The following is a 22,828-nucleotide window of genomic DNA, read 5'->3' on the forward strand; positions in this document are numbered from 1 at the left end:
TGGCCAATGGGGCTGGCCAGCGGTTGCCGGAAAGGGGCACAGCCTCAGGGAGCCGGCTCTGGGCCTGGATTCAGTCCCGCCTTCTTCCCCCGTGCCAGGGGAAACAGAGCCGGGGCAGCGGGAGGCCCAGAAGTACACAATGTTTTATTGAAAAAAGTCAGGCTTCAGCTGGCTGGTTCCATTCAACTTGGCTTGGTGGGGGTCCCCGCCCACAGGAGCTGAGTCAGATCTTCCTGCAGGCGGGCTGGGCTGGATCCCTCCCTTGTCACCCTTCCCCTCCTCTCTGATGGTGACATCCAAACAATAAATATGCAATAAATAGCGCTCCCGGGCCAGCTGCCTTCAATCCCCATGTCAGCCCCCACCAGTCTTCTCCAGTCAGGACAGGCATCCTGGCGTGCTGGACGGGCAAGTCCCCGAACCTCTCAGGGTCCCGAGGGACCTCAGATCCATCTCCATGGCCAGGTCTGGGCCCAGTCTCCAAGGAGACCTAGTAAAGCTGGGTCCAGGGTGAGGCCAGGCAAAGTGGGGCTGGCAGGTGGGTGCTGGAGGGGGGCTTTGTGTTACCCTGGATACCTTCACTCTAGGCCACAAGTCTATACTGGGCTCAGGAGTAGATGGTGATGACTTCACGGCCACCGCCACGTACCAAGAGCACTCGTTCGAGGCCCTCGGTCAGCACCTCCAGGAACTCCATGTCTGTGGGGCATCAGTCAAGGAAGTAGCGCCCAGGGAAGCACCCAGGGAAGTCTGGCCCATCAAGCAGAGCTGGAGTACCCTGCAAACGCCCAGGGCATCCAGGGACAGGAGCTCCCAGCCTGACCTCATATACTGCCCATCTCCCCACCAAAGGATCCAGTTCTCATCACCCTCGCTGTTCTTGGGCGGTCCGGGCATGTTCAGTAGGACCAGGCGGGCGTCATGAGAGCGTGTGACAATGACTTCATTGAGCTTCACAGCCGTGTGCATGCGCCGCACATTAGACTGGTCCCTGCAGATAATGTGGCTGATCGTGGATCCCAACCCTGGATCACCCCACTGGGCTCATCTGCCCCCATCCCACCCCCAGGCTGGGATACGGCTGGGTCCATTTCTGCTGCACTCACGGCTTAATATGCACCAGCTCCCGGAAGTTGTCGGGCGTGTGGCTGGGGTCCCAGGGTTCCGTGGCCATGTACTTGTCCCGGGTCCATGTCATCTGGATCTTGTCAGTCCCAGCTGCAGACTCATCCTCCTCGTCCGAGTACAGGCTCTCTAGCCGCAGGGCTGAGTGCCGGTCCTTGACTAGCTGGGCCTGAGGACAACCAGAGGAGGTCGCCTCAGTGCCGTGGGGAGCCAAGCTGGCCCAGCGTGATCACCCAGCCTCAGGGAAAATGAGGGGGGCCGCAGTGAGTCATTCTGATGCCCCCACTTGATGGCCTCTCCCCAAGTCAGACCCTGCCCTGAGCTGAGAAAGGTCACTGACCTCTCGCTCCCGCTCTGTCTTGGTCAGCCTCATTTGCCGCAGCATCTGGGAGCGCTGCTCCATCATCAGTGTGCGCTCGTAGGTATACGCAGAGATGTCGCTATTGTGCTGGGGAGAGGGTAAGCCGTGAGGACCAGGCTACGGGGATTGGGCAGGGCATCCACAGGGCCATGGTGGGCATGGGCCTCACCATCTCTACCACCTCCACCTCTGCCTCTAGACGTAGGTGGTATAGGAAGATGGCCAGATCCTTCTTCATCTGGATGCTGTTGTCGTCCATCTGGGCCACCGTGAAGATGCGCATCCGGCATTTCCTCCAAACCTGCGGCCACGGAGGGTGGTGGCTCAGTTGCAGCCCCCCTGCATAGGCCCAGCCCCTCGCGTCATGGCCTGAGCGCCTGGCTCACCTTGTGCTGGCGCAGCAGGAAGGGCAAGAGCATGAGCATGCCGCCGTCGTGGACAATCCACCACACGTCGATGTGGCCCTCCAGGTAGCGCTCGTGGTTGCTGGGGTAGAAGGCGATGTTCTTGGGCACAAGCAGGGCCAGGTGGGCAGCCGTGGTGCAGCGCACGGTGTCTAGGGAAGAGGGGCACTATCGACCCATGACTCTCTGGCCTCTGCCCCCGCTTAACCCCTGGCCCCTGCCCTATGTGGTGGAGCCCAGGCCCTGTGTCTCACACACCAATAAAGGTCTTCCAGGCGCGTGGGTCCTCGCTCTGTCGCCAGCCGTAGGGCCAGCCCAGCACCACGGTGTTGTGCCTCATGCCACCCAGGCCACAAGACTGGATGAGGTGAGCCAGCCCCTCCCGCACCTTGCTGGCCACTACCACCTGGCAGAAGCCCTTCACCTTCTCAATCTCCATCATGTTCTTGATTGTCTGTAGGGAACATACCCGGGTCAGAAGGCAAGGCCATCCATGTCCCCTCTGCTGGGTTCCCTGCCCAGGCCCCAGGGTACAGAGCTGCTTGGTGGTGGGGGAGAAGATGGGGGCAAGCTGCCCACCCAGAGGCCATGCTTGCAAGATGGAACCTTCATACCCACCTGGCTCCCGCTCTCAGCTCACCTGGCTGGCCAGGACTGGTCCCCTCCCCTATGCACCAGCTACAGCCCAGACATCTCCAGTCTGGTTTAGGGTCCTCCTACCCCTGACTCCCGCCCCAGCAGTACCTGCTCAGCGGCCTGGGCCTCTCCGTAGCTCTCCAAGAAGCTGCCCTGGATGACAGAACCGACGATGGTCAGGCCCTTGCCAGCTTTAAGCTGGGAGGCGAAAGTGAGGAGCCGCGGGTACTTCACATGAAGGTCCTCATCTAGCTTCAGCAACACCAGTAGCTGAGGCCTGAGTGGCCGGATGGAGAGGCAGCCTGAGATCAGGGCCCGAGATCTGCAGGGAGCCCAGCTCCCTCCTCTCTTGGCTCCCAGGCCCCCTCAGGTAGCAGTGATCCAAGGGCCCGATAAGCAGGATGGTGCCCCTGGCAGCTCAGGACAGGGAACACGGACTAGGGAGGGAAGCCAGCACCTCGTGACTCTCCCCTCTCACAGGGTCGCCCCCTGAAAACCTCGACTGTCCCCGCCAGGCCCGGGTGACTCACCGCCAGTTCTTGGTGTGAGGAGGGCCCTCCTCTAGCCGCAACAAGGCATAGCGGGCAGCGCTCAGGGACAGGCCTCGGATCCCATCGCCCCATTCCTTCTCAGCCCTGCAGAAGCCCCCAAAGGCTGATGGGTAAACCCCTAGGACTTGTGTCCATGTGTATGTGGGATGGAAGGGACCAGGCCCAAGTCACAGCCCCGCAACCCCCGTGCCATGGTGGCTTAAAGAAGGATGGCTCAGCTTCCCACACCCAACTACAGCCCAGCCCAGCAGCCCTGAGCACCCGAGTGGGTGCTCCCACACTCACCCTTGGTACTCAATGTACTTGTAGATCATGCCGGCGATGAGCATGGCAACCAGGGCATAGTACCAGGAGGAGACAAACATCAAGGCCAGGCAGAGGCTCATGCCCAGGAAGGACAGCGCCCTGGGCCAGAGATGGGAAAAGGGCCAGAGTCAGGGAAGGACCTCCCAGTCTCCCAATAGAAACTGTTGCCCAGAAAGTTCAAACCCCATCCAGAATGGTTTCCCACATAACTCTCATGTCAGAGAACCTGGCTCAGGGGCCCAGCTGGCACGTACCAGTGATAGTACTTGAACCGAGGCCGCCAGTTGGGGGTCCTCAGGAGTGTCTGCACAGCACAGGCCAGGTTCACAAACAGGTAGCACATCAGGAAGAACCTGCGGCACAGGGAGCAGCTGGGACTGAGCGGCCCGCTTGGTAGCCAGGTGCCCGAAGTCCCGGACCCTCCCCAGCCTGGGCCTAGGTGAGGAGCCGAGACTGTCACAGCCCTGCCCGGCACAGTCAGGCAGGTCGTCTCGGCCTCACTTTGCCCACGCCCCGGGCCAGATGTGGATGGGACATTGTGGTGGTGCCTGCAGAGCCTGGTCTCAGAGGATGTTGAGACCACGAGGGGGTTGCGGACAGGGGGAACAGCTGTGGAAGAGGATGGTATAAAGGGAAGTTCAATGCCTGGATGCAGCTAGACAAAAGCCAGGCCTCTGGCCTGGGGGACCAGTTGGATGAGGGGCTGTCATGAGTGTGGGGAGAGGGCGTCCAAAGAGGGCCATTTAGAGTCACTGCATTAGAGACACTTGAGGGACACTTCAGTGGGTGTGGGAGACCAGGATGGAAGAGGCCTACTGCTTGAGCCCCCCAAGAAAGACAGGAAAGGCAGAGGGCTGAGGGGAGTGGCTGCCCACTTCTACCCTCAGCTGGTGGGTGAGGAAGGACAGACAAGGAGGCAGCAGGGCTGACGAGAGAGGGCAGGCCGGGGGCAGGGACTCTCACAGTAGGGGCATGCTCAGTCCCGTTAGGGCTACAGGAGAAGCAGCCTCAGCATCAAGGCTGACACATCCTGACATGGGTGTTAAGGGGCCACCGCCTGAGACAACTGCGGCAAGGGTAGTTTCAGGTGTAGGTGGAGCTGGGCGGAGGTGTGTTGGGGGAACAGGGGAGCACTGACTCCGGCAGGCCTGGCTGTGGCTGGGAGGCGCAGCTTCAGGGGGAAGGGAGCTCTGTCAGTCCTACCAGCCGAGTGGGGTGGTAAAGGGTGGCTCAGACACAATGGAACAAGCAAGAGGGCACTGGCTGTGGAGCAAGGCGTGTGAGGAGGGCACAGTGGCCCTGGCACTGGTGGAGGTGAGCAGAACGAGGACACTAACTGTCTCTGAGACCCCTGGAAACTGCTGCGTGTTTGCCACCTCCTGCAGGGCACTGGCAGGTTCAAATGCCCAGCTGACTCCAGAACTTTAAAAGCAAGCAACTTGAAAACAGGTGTATGGACAGTGGCGGCTCATCAAGGGGGCTGAGATTGCTGCTTGCCCGTCCCTGCTCTGGGTATCTCCCATAGAGGCACAAGGGACCTACTGGTCTCTTTAAAACATCTGAGTAAGCACTGGAAGGCAGAGGTTCAGAAGGTTGAGCTCTGCTAGGCAAACATCCCCCAACAGCCTAACCCGTCTGCCAGCTGCATCCTCAACCCTAGACAGGGTCACAGACGAGTTGCTGGGCAGAGCTCCCGGCTAGGGTGTGGCTGAGGGTGCGAGGAGACTTTCCCAGGGCCCTTGCCCTGCCCTGGCCCCCAGCTCACATGGATAGAATGGGGGCCACCATGTCCAGCGAGGCTATGAGGATGCCCAGCTCGGCGATGAGCGCCGTCAGGAGAAGGGCCCACGTCGGTTCGCCATTCGCCTTGCCATGGCCGAAAACCTGTACACACCAGGGGCAATGGGGTCAGAAGCGAAGAAGTTGGTCCCATTCCACACATCAGGACACACAAGTCACAGCCTGGCCTCCATCATCTCCAAGTCCCTCAAGGGCTCAAGTCACAGCCAAACCTATCCTGACAGGTACTCTGCCCTCCAATTCCCCAGGCCTCTCCACTGTGAGTGGAGACAGGCGTTGGGGCTTCTGGACCCAGGCAGCTCTGCCAACAGCAGCTCTCTGTGGATGGCTGCCTGGCCCTGGCCCCTAGCAGGATAGCATGCACCCGATTTACTGTCTACTTCTCTCCCTGGCCAGCATGAGGGGCTGCTGCTGCTGCTGCTGCTGCTGCTGCTAAGTCGCTTCAGTCGTGTCCAACTCTGTGCAACCCCATAGACAGCAGCCCATCAGCTCCCGTCCCTGGGCTAGGAACACCCAAATGGTGGGCGAGTGCAAGAGGCTCACCCGAAGGAAAGGGATGATGTTGTCCTTGGCGATGGCCTGCAACAGGCGTGGTGCCCCAGTGAGGCTCTGCAGGCCAGCACCGCAGGTGGAGAAAAAGGAGCCGATGACGATGACCCAGGGCGAAGGCCAGGCTAATGTGCCCACCACCAGGTTTCTGCTGACACCGTCGCCATACCTGCAAGGGCCAGGCTCAGACCATGCTCCATACAAGGAGCCCCTGAAACCCTGGCCGGGGCCACCCAGTGTGAGGGCTGGCAAGGGTCAAGAAGGACAGCTATGGGGGACAGAGCTCTGGCCCTCAGCAGAGGCCAGTCCACCAGCCCCTATCCTTCCAGCCCAGAATCAATTTGATGTCACCATCCTCTTAGAAGCCAAAGTCCTGGTGGGACTGACCCACCACTGACAGCCAGCAGCCTGAGGACATGTCTGGGACCACAAGTATGAGGGGGGCTGGGGTCTGGGCAGCAAAAGCTGAGCCCATAGCCACAGGGAGGGGCCCAGCTCACTCACTTGTCCCGGAGGACCACACCCTCGATGCAAGCGCCGAAGAGAACCACACTGCTGAAGTCTGCAGCCGCGTCAAGGAAAGCTGGACCTCTGTTGCCACTGCTGCCCCCGCTCACTCCCCACACAGGGCCCCAGGGACCCCCTTGCCCAGTCTCAGGACACCTGCAGCTGAGGTTTCATGTCGGGTACAAACAAACCCCTTGAACGTGTGCATGTGTGTGAGGGTTGATGTATATGTGCATGCGTGTGTGGTGTGTCTGCACATGCCAGGTGGTAACTTAAACATAAGGAAGTGCCTCCTGCCCGCGCACCCCCCTGCCACAGTGCCAGGCCTGGGAAAGGATACAGACAAGGGAAGTGGTAACAATGGCCAGAATGGTCCCCACTGGGATGGATTTCTGTGCATCTCGGAGGTCCCCAGAGCGGTTGGAGCCAGCCATGATACCTCCAAAAACAATGAGACTCCCTCAGGGGCTCCCTTAGGAGTAGGGGCAGGGAGTGTGGGTGGGCAAGAGGGCTCACCTGTTACTGAGGGGAAGAAAATGCCAACCAGCACGGTGAAGGATGTGGCAATGTCAGCCACCACGTACAGGGGCAGGCTCTCCTTCAAGCCAAGGGCGTCCGTAGAGGGCAGCCCGTGCTTCTCCACGACCTCACCCTTCTCCAGGTAGGCGCTCCATAGGTTTTCTGTGGGGGCGGCCACATCACCACTGCAGCCCCAGGGAAGTCTGGGGCAGCCCAGCCAGGGGCTGCAGGTGTAAGAGGTTCTGGGGGCTCAAGGGGGTGACCTCAGCCCGATGGCTGTGGTTTCAGCCACAGGGCCACTCTGGCCACAGGAAAGGACTGGCTGGCTGGAAGTCTGGAAGGCAAAGGTAGCTGAACTGCCATTGTCCACCACTGCCTGCCTCTGAGACAGAGGCCCTTTATGGCTCCTGTGAGAACTATCCCAGGCAGGGTCAGGGGCTGGTGGCTGGGGAGAGAGGGGCTGCCAGAATTTTCTGGGGGGCTGCCGCAGGCCTGGGACACTGGCCAAAACAGGCTCCGTTCAACCGAAATTTAGCTGCCAGGAGCTGGGCTGAGAGGACACTGCTGGGCTGGGAAGGCAGCCAGCACCACCCTCCGTTCCTGAGCTGGCCACACAAGGGCGGCTCTGTGCTACCCTGTCCCTCCATGCTCGTTCCTTCCTTCTGCTCCGCTGCGGGGGCCCGGCGGGGTGGGGGAAGCAGGCGGAAGGGAGCACACACCCTGGAGTACGCCGGCAGCTGCACCAGGGATGCCCGGGATCTCGGTCACATTGTTGAGCAGGAAGTAGGGGTCGCAGGACTCAGCCGTGAGGTTGGGGCTGTGGCAGAAGAGGCTCCAGAGCTGGGTGGCCACTGTCTCGTTGTCCACCACAGTCGTCTTGGCGCAGACATCAAACTGGTCCCGGGACAGTGTCCTGTTGCCCAGCATACATACTCTGTGGGGCGTGGGGGAGGCGAAAGTATCAGCAGCTGCTCAGCCCGAGACCCCAACTTGCTCCCATCTGGCAGCCTCCACAAAGAAGGTCATCCATGTAGGGGGGATGTCAGTATAATGCCTGGAGGTACTCCCAGGTTACTTACGGAAAAATAGGAGGGTCAAAAATAGACTTGATGCCTCCAGCATAGATGGAGAGGATGGAGATAATCACACAGGCCAGGAAGAGCGAGGCAAATTTGTTCACATACTTGACACCAACGAACACCACTAGGGTCATGAAGGTCAGAAAAATGGTCCCATATACCCGCATATTGTTCAAGGTGGCACTCGATGTGTCATGAGTGCCTGTTGGGTAAAAAATGGCGGCTGGAGGGGCAATGTAGGTCTGAAACAAGAAGACAAAGGAGGTTCAATTTTCCTATGTGGAGTATGTCCTTAGTCACTCAGTCGTGTCCAACTCTTTGCAACCCATGGACTGTAGCCTGCCAGGCTCCTCTGTCCATGGGATTCTCCAGCCAAGAATACTGGAGTGGGTTGCCATTTCGTCCTCCAGGGGATCTTCCAGACTCAGGGATCAAACCCTCGTCTCCTGCATTGGCAAGCAGATTCTTTACCCCTTAGTTACTTGGGAAGCAGTGAATTTTATGTGAAATATATATATATTTTTTTTGAAATATATCTTAATAAAGCAATTACTTACAAAAAAGAAAAAAAAAAGGATCCAGACACAGGCGCTGACCTGAATAGCTAAACAAAAGTGGAATAGTTTGAGGAGCAACAAAATAAATAATGACAGTATAGGATTATGAGCCAAAGAATAAAAATAAATATCCAGGAGTCCATCCTGATATAAATACGTAATTGAATAAATAAACAAATGGAAAAAGGACAAACTTCCTTATAGAAAAAATCCAGATAATAAATGTAGGAATGTGGGAAATAGAAAAACAAAAATAAAGCCCCCAGAATATCCAGGAATAGGCTCCATGCTACAGACAGAGGATCTGGAGGTGGAAGTAGGCAGGCAGTTCCTCTAAATATCTATTGTCTGGATGCCCAGGGGCGGGCACTGGTTAACCTGTGCTCCCCACTGCCCCTCCCACTCTTTCCCCACCACCCGGGCAGTCCAGTGGGAGGCGGGAAGCTGAGTCAGAGCACACTTGGGGCCCACAGAGAGGGTACTGACTTCCCTGATTTCAGTAAGAGGATAAGATGGATCTGAGAGACCTTGGCACAGAACCCTGAAGACAGAGCTGGCCAGAGCCCACATGAGCCCGGGAGACAGGCTCTGCATCACCACCGAGGCCCGTCACAGCGTTACAGGCGGTAGTTCACAGACCACCTGCCACAGCTGAAATAGTGCCTGGGCAGCTAAAACATCCAGGGCCACAGTGAAGACTGCCAGGCCCCTTCCATGCCTGATCCAAACTGGGAAAGGGCTGAAGGGGAGACTGGCTTGAACAAAGATCTTTCTCCCTCAGAGAGGCCTTCCTCATTGTAAGCCCTAGATCTGGACCAGATATGAGGGGAGCATAAAGAGCCTGGGCTTATAGGAAAGGGGCTGTTCCAACAAGAACAGAAACGGCCAGGACTTAGCCTGACTTACCAGCAGGATCTCAATGGCCCCTAGGATGTACATGGCTGCCGCAAATGTTGTTCCCAGGTAGAAGCACAGGCCCACGGCACCTCCAAATTCTGGCCCCAGGGAGCGGGAGATCATGAAATAGGAGCCCCCAGCTACAACAGAAAAAGCATACACAGGTCAAGGCTGGTTTTTCTTCAAAAGGGCCTCTCCCATGACAACGCTTCACAACCATCCAGGGGCACAAGGACCACTTTTCTTATTTACAAATGAGCAGAAGGTTTAGACAACCTTGCCTAAGATAGCATGGTTAATAAGTGGCCAGGCTGGGGGTGGACCTGATTTCATCTGACTCCAACACACAGCATGGGTGAGTGAGATGACTACTCAGCTGGGGCAGCTCTAGGTCTGCTGCAAAGCCTCAGTGGAGTTAGGTCAGTCCCCACTGACTCCCCTGGCTGACTGTGTCCTATCTCAGCACATTGCACCCTTCCCAAGGGCTAACTCCGTTAGTTGACCCTCCAGACCAGGGAAGGGACTGTATCTTATCTAGTTTTTTGCCCCTAGGGCCAGCCACAGGTTAACTATCCATGGCTGACTCTCCTGCCTTGAATCTGTGCTTCCATCACAGTCTAACACCCCTGGCAAGACTGAGTCAACCCTGGGCCTCAGGGCCAGTGAGGGTGCAGGCGACAAGAGCCATCCCATGCTTCTGGTTGAAACTGCTCCTGATAAATCTTATCTGTGAAAAACCTGGGAACAAGGATCAAGAAGCTTTAAAAAGGCCACTCCTTTTCACCCTATAAGCCCACCTCTAGGACCTTCTCCTATTCATTGGAAGGACTGATGTTGAAACTGAAACTCCAATACTTTGGCCACCTGATGGGAAGAGCTGACTCATTGGAAAAGACCCTAATTCTGGGAAAGACTGAAGGCGGGAAGAGAAGGGGATGATAGAGGATGAGATGGTTGGATGGCATCACCAACTCAATGGACATGAGCTTGAGTAGACTCCGGGAGTTGGTGACGGACAGGGAGGCCTGACGTGCTACAGTCCATGGGGTCGCAAAGAGTCGGACATGACTGAGCGACTGAACTGAACTGAGGACCTTCTCCTAAGGAAACTGCCAGGGGCATGAACAAAGATCAGCGTGTAAGACTGTTCGAGACAATGTTTACAACAGTGAAAAAGTAGAGAATAGGAGAATAATCACATAAATTAGATAATATCAATCTGTTTTAAAAAACCAAATAAACTGTTTTCAGCATTTGAGAAATACACATACACACACACACAGAGTTTGGGGAAAACAATACATCTCAATACTTTATAAGACCCTAAAACCATGGACCAAAAGGCTAACTAATCGTTTTCAACTCAGGATGGTGGGATTATGGGTACTCTTCAATTTTTTTCTACCTTTTTTTATACTTTAAATCCCTCTTCTGATAAACATATATTGGTTTTTCCCTATTAATTTTATACTAAAACTAATAAAACTGTTATTTGAAAAAAATAAAAAAGGATTCAAACACAGGAACCAACCTAAATAGCCAAATAGCCAAAGTGGAACAGTGCAAGCAAAAAATTAAATTATAATACTAAGGTTATGAACCAAAGAATAAAATAAGTATCCAGGAGTCCACAGGGAAGGTATAAATACATGGAGTCTCTGAAAACCAAGTCCAGTCTCATCATGGAAAACCCTACAATCCACAGTGTGGGCCAGGCTCATTGGCTTGGGCCACCAACAATGCCCTATCACCTTCTTTATCAGCCTCAGCACCCACTTTAAAAAATTACTTTTATACTAAAAAACAAAACAAAACAAACCCCAAACAAATAAAACATAAAACAACAGCGATCTCAAATTCTATCAAGCAGGGATGCTCCTAAGTGGTGACACTTTCATGGATTCAAGGACTAAGACCCCACCAGAAAACTGTCTGGGGGGCAGAGAATGAGTGTTTCAGGGCATGTCAAGGGGGATTCTGGGCCCATTCCCCACCTCAGGCCTGAATGGCACTCACCCACCTGGAACCACGCCATTGGTGGCGATGGCGCTCATGGAAATGGCCGTCAGCAAGGTCTGTGGGAAGGAGGACGGAGGTGAGCAGCTCAGCTGGGCGGGCTCTGTGGGGCAGCCGTGGCCCTGCCCCACCCAGAATACTCACACAGCAGCAGCAGATGAGCACAATGAGGAGGGCCTGCAGCACACCAGCTGTGCCTACCATCCAGGTCAGCCGCAGGAAGAGGATAACCCCAAAGATGTTCTGCAGGCAGGGCAGGTACACCCCCATGAGGGTGCCCATGCTGGGTGCCTATGGAGCAGGAGGGGAGTGAGGGAGATGGAGCATCAGAGGGGCCCCTCATTGCTTGGCAGTCTCCCACCTCCAAGGTATTCAGCCAGAGAATAGGCTGGAAAAGGACATCCCAAGTGGAGACCTGGGGACACAGAGGGTGAGCTGACTGGATGGCCATGCTGACCTTCATACATTAAGAAACAGTTGGGGAGTGGGAAGGTATAAAACCTGATTCTTTTCCAAGCCCCATGTGTGAGCTTTTGAGCCTCACCTCCCCTTCATGGTCCTGCCACCTTCCCTTCCTCTCTTCTTTCACACTTCCAGAAAGTGAAGTCTATATCAGACCTCCACTTTCTCAGCCAGCAGGCCCTATTGTACCCAGGCCAGAATCTAAAAAGTTGTTCCTGACCCTCCCTCTCTCCCACGCCCCATCCAGTCCAGGGGAAAGTAAGTCGTACCCAGTGTACCTCTCAAGGTGCCCTGAGATCAGTCTGCCTTGCCTTGGTCTTAATCCCCTGAAGCTGGGACGCTACACCTGGGCCACCTGGATAGTGCCTTCTTATGCCTGTCAACCTCTCCATGCTCCAGCTCACTCTGCTGCCAGAGCAGGACTCTGAAAACCAAGACCAGTTGCATCATCCTTACTAAAACTCCTCTGCATTGTCTATACTGTAATCCAGTGTCGGCCAGGCTCCTTGGCCTGGGCTACCAGGCATGCCCCATCACCTCTGTCAGTCTCGGCCCCGGACAACATCAGACCCTCAGAGCCTCTGAATCAGGGCATGTGCTGGGCACTGCCTGGGATGGTTATCCCTGCCTTACAGCCTGGCAAATTCCTCTTCAGTTAAACCTTCAGGAGACTAACTGTTGCCTCTTCCAAGAAGTTACCCCAGGTTGCCTTAGGCAGAGTTGGTACTTCCTCTTGCATTCCCTCAGTATCTGATATACTCTTCTATCATAGTAGTCACAACGGGTCACGGTAATTGTTCACTTGAATGACCGTAGTGGGGTAAACTTGGCTTGTTCACTGTTCTATCATCAGCAGGCCCTGCAGGTACTCAAAAGGTGCTCCTAAGCCCAGTGAGTGATGCCTTAGAAGGCCTCTGGGATAACCTGTTGGGAAAGACCTGCGTACAGAGTGGAGACTCAGGCTGGAGGGCAGGTAAGGAAAGTCTGTCTTAATGGGCACATCCAGGCAGGATGTCTCAACTACCTAAGAGGAGAGGAGGGGCTAAACAGGAGGCCAGGGCAAACGCTGAAGCACAGAGTTAGGGCTGGTACCTTCGTGAAGAACTGAGCCCCACATGAGAATACCACAGAGTTGTGGGGTCCTAAGAGTTTCTGCCAGAGCCCCCAGCAAAGCCTGCTGCTCTAGAGCCAAGGTGGGAGAAAGAACTCTGTGGCCACAGGAACTCTTCTCCAGGGCCCAGGCCGGGTGCAGGATCCGTGCACAGGCTAAAGGACCCCAGAAGGGCCTGGGAGGGCCCTGAGTAAAAACAAATGGTCTCTCAAGCTGTCCTGTACAGAGCAGGTGATGGATACACCTCATGTGGCTTCTGACTGAGCCCTTCTCAGAGGCTCTGGACCACCCACTGGATAGTGGCAGCTCCCAGCCTCCCCATTCAAGGCTGAGTCACTCTGGGAAAAGGGCAGTATGGGAAAGGGCAGGGCCGGAAATGCTTTCTGCATCTCTAAATAACCTCTGGCAGCCTCAGAAGGTCACCAGGCCTCAGCCAGAGTGGCTGCCATGGAGAGGCTGCCTTGGGTCTTGGTGTGGTCTGGCTGAAGGCCCACCTTTCCGGCTTTAAGCTTTTCTTTTCTGAGGCCCCTGCTCACACCCGCCTGGGTGAGGACCACAGCTCAGTGGCCCCAGCTCCCTAGCTTTCTGCTGATTTGCTGTGGACTTGACCAGGCTCCTCCTTTCTCCATGAAACAGCAACTAGTGCTGGGACACTCAGTCATCCTCTGCCTCTTTAAATCCAGGGCCAGGGGAGGTGGCAGGTAAGCTGAGGCTGGAACCCAGCATCCTCATGGGCTCTTCATAAGGCCAAGGACCACAGCCCTTCACCAACCCAGAACACCTTGTCGAGATGTACTCTAGCCTTTCTTAGGGACCTTTTTACTCCCAGCCAGTGGCTTCCTGGACTTGGCCTGAAAGGACAGAGAGGAGACTCTTACCCAAGGATCTCACCCCTCACCGCAGGGCTAAACAGGGATAGCCAGAGATAAACAGAGTTCTCTGCTATCTGCAGTTCAGAAAATATCATCAAAATCACAACCAACAGGATAGGGTGAGGGTCAGGTCTGTGTGACCCCAAGATACCAGCTGTCCTCTCTCAAGTGTGGGCTGGGTTGCCTCCGAGAAGAGTTGCATGAGGGATGCACAGCCGCCTGGTCGATGCTCTCTCCTCACCCACCTCAGTAATCTCAAGGGCAAAGGCAATCTCAAGGGCAATCTCAAATACCTGCCCAAATGTCAAGGGCAGGTCTGAGACTGGGGGATGTGGTTTATTCCAGCCAAGGGCTCCTCCTGCCTGTGCTGACCTCCAGTAAGAGGTCAGCTAGTGCCAGACCCAAGCTCCTTTTGGGTCACAGCTGCTTTCCAAACCTCAGGGAGTCAGGAGACATGGAGGGAAGCTGCTTTGCCTCTAAACTGAATATGTAGGAGAAAAAAACAACCCAGCCTTTGGTTAAACTGAGCCCCATCACACAGGTTAGGGATAGGGTAAAGTCATCCCTGGCGGCTCCAGTGGTAAAGAACCCACCTGCCAATGGAGGAGATGTGGGTTTGATCCCTGGGTTGGGAAGATCCTCTGGAGGAGGAAATGGCAACTCACTCCAGTATTCGTGCCTGGGAAATCCATGGATAGAGAAGCCTGTCAGGCTACAATGGGGTCGCAAAAGAGGTGGGTATGACCAAGTGAGTGAACAATAACAAAGTCATCCCAAAGAGAGGACGACTGGAGGGCCAGAGGCCTGCAGAGTGAACAGGGGTAAGACCAGGAGAGAGATCGGGAAGCCCTAGGAGGCAGTGTTTTACTCCTGTCACTCCCAGTCTCAGCACTCCAAGGGGCTACTGGAGAGGTCTGCCAATGGAGCCAACAAAGAAAGGGGCAGAAGGGTTTAGTCATCTGCTCTAGGTCACACAGCCCCAAGGCTCCTAGTTCCAAAGGTAACACCCTTACCCATCCTGATGGGATGCCAGTGATCTGGCATTCTACACAGTCACATACCTCACAAGAAACCCACAAGTCTCCCAGTGTTATGTGTTGACCTTGTCTAGCTCAGTCACCTTAGGCAAATTACGTAACATCTTTGACACTCAAGCTTCCTCACCTGTAAAGCGGGGATGATAACAGAAACTGCCTCACAGATTTTTTGTGAAGATAACATGCAAGAACCCTGGCCCACTGCTTAGTATGATGCCTCACACACACACACACACACACACACACACACACACACACACACACACAGAGGCCCAAGTAAAGGCAGTGGTCGCTCCCACCATTGTTTCCGAGGGTCTCCCTGGTCCTCTGCCCTGAGGGGCTCCTCCTCAGCCCAGTCCTTGCCTCCTTAAACCCAAAGTACTCAGTGCCCATCCTCCATGCTCACCACACCTGGCACCTACTTCCCCAGGATGCTAACAGCTACGTGGGGAAACTGCCAACTCCATGGTGTTGACTGTCCTCCTAGGAGCAGCCTTTTTGACCAGCTCACCTTGGCTGCTCTCCGACGGGCACCCTCTCCACTCTCAGCCTCCTCATGCTCCTTGGCCCCCTGTGTGAGGTTGGTGTAACTGACGAGCTTGCCCAGAAGAGATGACACCTTTGGGCGGATGTCCAGCTCTTCCTGTAAACAGAGCCACAGGGCATTCTGGCAACTGGCCCAACTGGCACCAGGCTACCTGTGTGTAGCCAGCAGCCTGGCCTCTGGTCCCTTGCCAAGCCCCGAGGCAGGCTTGGGCTCCTGCCTGGGGAAGCCCAAGCCAGCCAACTGGGCAGGTGTGGGTGCCCCACCCCAGCACTCACTTCTCTCTGCCCCACCTTGGCTCAATCACTACCAGCCCATTTGCAAAACTACCTGCCTCAGGGGAAAGGGTAGGACAGACAGGCACACTTCATCCTGCCTGTTCTGGCTGGCCACCTCCCTGCTATGAGCAGGCCTCTGGAACACACATCTGTGCTCAATAGCCACCCTAGTGATCCCAGGGAAACAAAGAAATTAAAAGAGGAGTCAAAAGAGAGATGTCTGGGACAAATGAAGTCTCTCTTATCTGCCCAAACCCTGATCCTCCTGGATGGTCTTCCCCACGCCCTGTGAATAACCCACCTCAACCCCCAAGGTGGGATCCTAGCCCCCTAGCCCATCTTTGGGAGGGGTCAAGTCAAGAGGCCTCCCAGGGCTCAAGATATGGCACGGTAGCTAGCACAGCTTCCTGAGCGCTGTGTCTCTACCTGCCAGTTGCCCACATTTAGTTTTTCCCTATCAATCAGCTCCCTTCTGATCCTACACACAAGGAGAAACTGGCTTGGAGTAAGAAGTGAAGATGCAAGTCTTTGAAAGTCTCTGGAGACTGAAGAGCCTACGAGACTTCCACAGAATGTGGGTAGGTGTGGGTCAGAACTTAGGGGCCTAAACCATGACTTCAATTCAGAGCCAACTTCTGATTTGAGTCTGAAAATGATAAAATTCAAGGCCAAAGTCACAAAACTGGGAATGTTTCCAAAGAGAGATCCACTGAGGTTATAGATATGGAGAGAGGGGGCAGATTCAGTGAGAAGGACCAGGTCTTGGTGAACTTGATGGGGCTAGAGTTGGAGGAGTCAATCAGGAAGGACAAGGAAGAGTTCACAGGAGAGGGAAGAATTGTGGACTGTGAGAAGTCCCAGATGTGAAAGAAAGAAAGGAAATACTGAGGTTAGAAATCCTGAGAGGTGGTGACCTTGCTGAGGGGCTGCATGGAAGTCAAAGGTAAACACTCTTGGAGGTAGTAATGGGGTAGAGGCCTCTGGGAAAGCAGTTTCAGTTAAAAGGGCCAAGAGAACTGCAGCTTGGCTGCCAAGGGAGTGAGACAGACAAGCAGAGACTGGAGGAGGAGCGCAGACATAAAGAGGCACAACACCCAGCCAGCTTGCTTAGCTAAGGCTTAGGTCCTGACAGGTCCCTGCGTGCCCACACCCATGGCCCAAAATGGCTCCTCAGCTACCTCAAACAGTGCCAGGTTCCTGTCATGGTAGTCATTTCCTCTGGAAGCCTCCATGGGGCAAAGGAAAGGGCTGCTCTCTTTATGGTTGCCATGTCCTGTAGAGAGAGAGAAACAGAATCCTAGTCAGGGGCTGCCTACTGAGCCCCCAGCATGCACTTCTCCCCAGCAGGCCTGCTGTCATCTCTGTGGAGCACTTTAGGGACCAGTGTAACAATACTGGGCCTCAGTTTCCCCAACATACCCTGTCAGCCTCCTTGAAAGAGCCAGAATTGGCAGACTGGCCAATGATCAAAACCCAGCACGAACACTCATCTAGCAGGGGGCACAGGAGCGAAGCGCCCAGACACACTAGCTCAGCACTGTTAACACCAAGGGGCGGAATCTGCTGCAGAAGGGCGTGGCTCAGTCAAGGCCCGCCTTCAGACCACCCCTGAGACACACACTCCCGTTTTTCCCAGCCGTTCTGGAATACCCAGTGTGCCAGGTGCCAAGGGCTCAGTGTCCTCAGGGCTCCCCCAAGAGCTACCCTCCACATAGAGAAAGCCACACGTGGCGCCTTCTGCCGCCATGATCAGCCAGCCACCTCCTGGCCACCCCATCATGCACCGCGCGGGGACGGCATTCTTGAGGGCCGCCTGAGGCATGCCGGGAGGAGCGGCAAGCAGGAGACTGTCCAGTGTATGGAAGTGAGCGCCCAGAGCTGTCTAGGGTCGTCAGGGAAAGCCCTACGAAAGCCTGACCAGGTGGGTGTGGGGCTGGGCAAAGACTGTAGGCACAACTCGCCTGTTTACCTCCCTGTCCCCAGATACCAGCCGCTTGCCCGAAACTAGGCACGTGGCCAGTCCCCACGTCCACCTACCCCCCAGGCCGGTGAGGTAGGGCCTCAGCACCAAGGAAACCTCACAGAAAGAAGCCAGATGCACCTTCTTTCAATACGGCTGCCTCAACACTCAAAACTGGGCTGCTTTTTCTGGCCACCCAGCATTCACTCTTTCGTTTTCCAAACTGTGTTCATTGTGAGTCTCAGTGGGTGACATTCCCAGCTTTCCATGAAGCAGGCAGAAGACACCAAGAGTCCTTTTCTAGTTGCTAAGGGAGAAAAAAACCCTTCAGTTTGGAAACTGTGGTGGCAGTGACTGAAGGCCTCACAGCTGACATCTTGGTTCAAAGAAGCCACGTTGGTGTTGGATGGCAATGACTACGGCAGCAGTGTTGGGCCTGGTGTCCTGTGGTGGAGGTGGCCAACAGAAGTGTCTTCACTGATCCAGACTGGTGGGGTATTCTGGCCATGCCTGGTTTTGTGAGAGCTACCTGGCAACCTTTTCTTGTTAAATAGCCCCCAATCCATTTCTCTTGTTTGCAGCGAAAAATACTGAATGACGCCACCTCCATTTCATACATCCTCTTGCCATAAATATGAAACTTAACTTCTCTGAGCAAACAATCACTCAGCAGGTGCTCTGCTGTGGATTCTTTACTGCCCCAAGAGACTGACAGGTAAAGCATGTTGATGACAATTTCTGGGGCAAAATCAGCTGTTCCTTCCCACAGGATGTAAAAAAAGTACATCACCTTCTCTAGGAACCTGGACTAGCTAAGTAAGTGAAGCAGCTCAGTACCAGAAGCTACATGTCTGTGTGTAGGTCAGTGCTAAGGGCAAAGTGGACAGAGATAGTGAGAGGTGAGGCCAGCCTACAGAATCACTTTAAAGCCTCGGGGTCGGGGAGGTGGGTGGTCACGTAGCTACTCAGACACCCTAAGACATTTGCTGTGCCCTTGATGCTTGTTCAGGATGAGGATAAGGAGTCAAGAAAAACCTGAAAACCCAGTACATGGATGGTCCTTCAGTGAGAAGTCCCTGAAAACTACTCTTAGATTTTTGTGACAAAAATATCTTCCCTGAATAAGTCAGAGGCTTTATTCTGTCCAAAAAAGGCAACTATAAGAGCTCATCTTGTTTCCCTTTCTGCCATGGCTGCCAGGAATCTCTAAGCTAAATTTATTTCTTAGATCCAGTCATCATCTGCCTCAGAGTCCTTGCCCCTTTCCTCTGCATGGTTTTGATCTTTCTTACAGTAAGAGTCCTTTGGGGAGGAATTTTTGTTGTCTATCTCTTCTGACCCTTCTGTAGAAGTATGAAGGATAAATCATTCTAAACTCCTGCACTGCAGCCTTCCATCCACCACCACCGCCATTGTCTAACCCTAACCTCACCTCTCTAAGGACTGTATTAGCATCTAGAAAACACAGAGCTGAGCACATAGCAGTACCCTCAAAATGCCTGTGGATGGTCTGCAAGACCCAGTTGATCCCTTGTCCCTTCAGCCATGATGCCAGGGCAGCTCAGAGCCCTTCCAAAGGTTACCTTTAGTTCTCATAGCAATACTCTAGTAGGTATCATTTACTCTCTTTTAGTAACAAGGAATGTAAAGCTCAGATTCAGAGGCAAGGTGACTCAGTGAAAGGGCCAAACTTGGGTCCCAGGGTCCCCTAGATCCAGGTGAAAGCTGAGCTGTGGGTTCCCTACTCCTACTTAGGACCCCCTTCCATCCCAGGAGGCATGTACAGGCCACAACTAAAGAGTGTCTGGGGGTTGCAGTTTTATCCAAGGCTCCTGGTGCTCAGTGGCCAGAAGCCAAGCTTGGATTCCTGTGCCTCCCTCTGTGTGACCTAGGGCAACCTGCTTACCCTCTCTGTGCTGCCTTGGTTTCTTTTCCTATGAAGTAGAGCTAATAACATCCACTCTTCCAAATGCCTCAGAAAAGGGACAGCCTGGTGCCAGACACCCAGCAGGGATTCCATGGAGTTCCCCAAAACCACCTCAGTTAAGGACAGCTCCCATGGGATTGTGGGAATTGGGGGGAGGTGGGGTCTAAGCAGTGCCTGGGTATCTGTACTGCCCTCAGCTATTCCAAAAATCCCAGGGCAGGTCTGGGCATGCCTGCCAGGCCAAAGCTACTCAGACGCCACCTGAGACCCCTGGTGAACCACAGCATGAAGGCTGGGCCTGGGGGCTGCCTCTGATATGTGTGTTCTGGCCAGCAGCTGTGAATGCGCCAGCTGCAAACAGGGATCCAGGTGACACTCCTGGTATCCCTGTACAGGTATCTGCCAGGGGTACTCATCTAGAACCTCTTCACCCTCTGCCCACGGTGGGCTGGATGTACAAGTCCATCTATGCCCTTGGAGCAGAGGTATGGGCCTTGAGAGATTCAGATACCAGGCTGATGGAGGGGAGGGGGGGGTCCCATGAGATGCCCTCAGGGTCACTATTTTTGTACCCCTGACCCTTTGCAGCCCTCAACTAGAAGGATCATAACCACTCACCAGGGTGCAGAATGTCCCCCATACTGCAGACACAGTCACGATCTGGCTGAAAGGGAGGAAGAGGAGGTGGGGGGGATAGTGGGAGGAGCTGGCCCAGCCTGGAGGGACCTGGCAGGACTCAGCCAATGTGAGGCAGCCAGTTCCCTCTAGTCCTCTGTGAGAGGCCAAGGCGGAGCCTGAGGCTGGGCTTCGCTCTGCCTACCTGCTGGTCCAGGCTGATCTTAGGGATGCAGCCCAACCCAGCCTCTGGGGAGAGAGAGCCTCCAAGGGCTAGCAGAGGAGCAGGGGTGGCTGCTGGCTCCTGCTCTGTCCACTGGTCCCAGGCTGGGGCAGGTGCCGGCAGGGGTTGAGGTGTGTACACTCTCACAAGCTGTCAAGCCTGTTAAATTTCCATGATGTCCAGCAGCCCATGCCACTGCGCTGTGCCATCTCCACACACAGCAGTCAAGTGACACACATATAGCCATCACCCACATGAAGCATGGATCACCTCAGTCAGGTCCCCATCAGAGACAAATCCAAGTCAGATCAAGATAACATCACCTGACACATGCCACCAACATGCATGTCCCCTGCAGATCTCCATCACGGTCAGTAACAGACCAAGCATTTGTCATCAGTCACATCACCATCCTCATCACCGTAGGCCACAAGAATGTGCTATCGTGACCCCAGGCTGGCTCTGCGGTACCCCACAGCTGTACATTTGCACAAGCACAACTACGCATGCATGTGCTGCTGCACACCCAGACACAGGTTCTTGGAGTGTTCACACAAGAGTGAGCCCTGCAAGGACAGGGCTCTGGGGGCCTCCTGGGGAAAGAGATGGTGAAAGTCAAGGGCAGGCAGCTAGGAGGGGGAAGCCGGGTTTCAGGCCCAGTTTAACAGCTAGGTTAAGAGTTAGGGCTCTGGAGTCTCCCACCCTCAATCTGAATCCCCTAGAGAGAGTTACATAACTACTCCATGCCTCATTTCACTCATTCCTAACAGTAACACTACCTATCCCAGGGTGGGAAATTAGGATTAAACGAGTTAATTCAGGTAAAGTGCCTAGACAAGCCTGGTCCCGTGTGAGTGCTCCACAAGGGTGGAGTGTCCACTGTACCTACGGATGTAAGCTGGGATCCATGTAGCACTCAGGCAGTGGCCCACAGACCCCTTCAGGCTTCCCTCCGAGGGGACTGGAGAGCTGGGCGGCACACAGAAGGAAGGAGAAGGGGAGGGGAGCGGAGGAGAGAGTGTGATTTTAGGGAAAGAGATGCTGAAGCACAAAAGTGTAGGCGAGACGAGAAGAGGTTAGGGGCGGTTGGCAGGAGGTGAGAGGGCTGGGGTCCCGCCTGGGGCTGTCGCTCCCAGGCGGGAAGAGCCACAGATGGAGATTCAACGCTCTTCGCGCCCGAGGCGGCCCCGCTGGCCTGGCCACGTCTGCAGCCCCCGCCCGCGGCCCTCAAGGGAGGAGCTGGGGTGAGGAGGGAGGCCCGACCGCGACAGCAGGCGCCCGGGGCCCAGGAAAATTGTGTCTGCGCGCGAGGAGTTGGGGACTGTTTAGCGGCGAAGGAGTCTAAGAAAAGTTGGGCCCTCATCGACGTGTGCGCGCACGGCCCGGCGTCTGTGCGCCAGCCGGCTCCGCATGGCCCGCTCCCCGCCCCGGCCCGGGACCCCGCCGGGCGGCCCCTCACCGTCCGCGTCGTCCCGATCGGCGCGCTCCCCGTAGTCCACCCAACTCAGACCCTCGAGGTTGTCATAATCGCCGCGCCGCGGCCCGTCTACCGGCACCACGGTGAAGTGAGGCATCCCGCGCGCTCGGCCCCGCCGCGCCCGCCGCCCCGGCCGCCTGCCCGGCTGTCCCCGCCGCTCCGGGCCGCCGCGCCCCGCCCGCTCACATTCCTCCCCGCTGCGCTCACTTCCTCCGCCCGCCCCCCGGGCCGCCCCTCGGGGGCGGGGAGCAGGAGGGGCTCGAGGCCGGCTCCTCCCTGAGGGGGGCCCCGGAGGAGTGAAACCCCCGGGGCGGGAGTGCTATTCCACGCCCTGGGGAGGCCCGATTCCTGTGTGACCTCGGGTGGTGAGCCGCCCTCTCTGAGCTTCAGATGCAGTGCTAGTAAAATGAGGACATGCACTTGGGGCTGATGAGGGCTCCTGAGGTGGGGCGCAAGGTGAGCTTTGTGCCTAGTGAGCGCTCAGTGACATTTCTGTGATGCAGGGCCCGGGAAGAGTAGGCAGGAGCTCAGAGCTCATTCAAGAACCGCCCAGGGGCCTCCTCGGCACCCTATCCCCATTTTCATCATCTCTTCCACCTCTCCTCCGCATCCCTGGAAACCAAGGGAACCCCAGGAAGATCCTATCCCTTCGCCCACCCTCCAGTGTGTTTCTGTTAGAGGCTGCTTGGGGGATCCGTGCCCTTTCACTAGAGGCTGCTTCCTTCTTGGAAGTAAGGACACCCATTCCCCCTCGTCCAGCCCCACGGGCCTCTTCAGACGCTGCATTGGATTCTTTAGCCAAGTTCTTTCACCTCAATTTTATCTTTTTCTGTCTCACCTCCTGGGGATTCCTTTTTGTTATTGTGCAGTCGATAAGTCATGTCCGACTCTTTGCGACCCTTTGGGACTGAAGCAGGCTGCTCTATCCTCCACTGTCTCCCTTTGCTCAAATTCATGTCCATTGAGTTGGTGATGCTATCTACCCAAGCCATTTATTTCTTTACTCTTAATTTTC

The 22,828-nt window shown here is 55.4% G+C and overlaps 1 protein-coding gene across 8 annotated transcripts; it reads right to left on the minus strand.

The window, feature by feature from the left end:
* Positions 1-123: 123 nt before the first annotated feature.
* Positions 124-21,974, minus strand: SLC12A4 (solute carrier family 12 member 4). Of its 8 annotated transcripts, none has more exons than XM_060397837.1 (24): positions 21,796-21,974; positions 16,790-16,884; positions 15,301-15,432; positions 11,452-11,598; positions 11,312-11,366; positions 9,301-9,431; positions 7,838-8,079; positions 7,478-7,692; positions 6,756-6,920; positions 6,580-6,678; positions 6,237-6,294; positions 5,727-5,901; positions 5,149-5,267; positions 3,638-3,736; positions 3,363-3,482; positions 3,057-3,161; positions 2,635-2,803; positions 2,149-2,344; positions 1,873-2,042; positions 1,656-1,787; positions 1,466-1,573; positions 1,107-1,294; positions 860-991; positions 124-701 (listed from the first exon to the last, which is right to left on the minus strand). In XM_060397837.1, exons 1-24 carry the CDS (start codon positions 21,908-21,910, stop codon positions 608-610), a joined length of 3,261 nt encoding a protein of 1,086 aa, XP_060253820.1. In that variant the 5' UTR covers positions 21,911-21,974; the 3' UTR covers positions 124-607.
* Positions 21,975-22,828: the final 854 nt, after the last annotated feature.

The sequence above is a fragment of the Ovis aries genome, chromosome 14, assembly GCF_016772045.2.
Source record: "Ovis aries strain OAR_USU_Benz2616 breed Rambouillet chromosome 14, ARS-UI_Ramb_v3.0, whole genome shotgun sequence".
NCBI classification, from domain to species: Eukaryota; Metazoa; Chordata; class Mammalia; order Artiodactyla; family Bovidae; genus Ovis; species Ovis aries.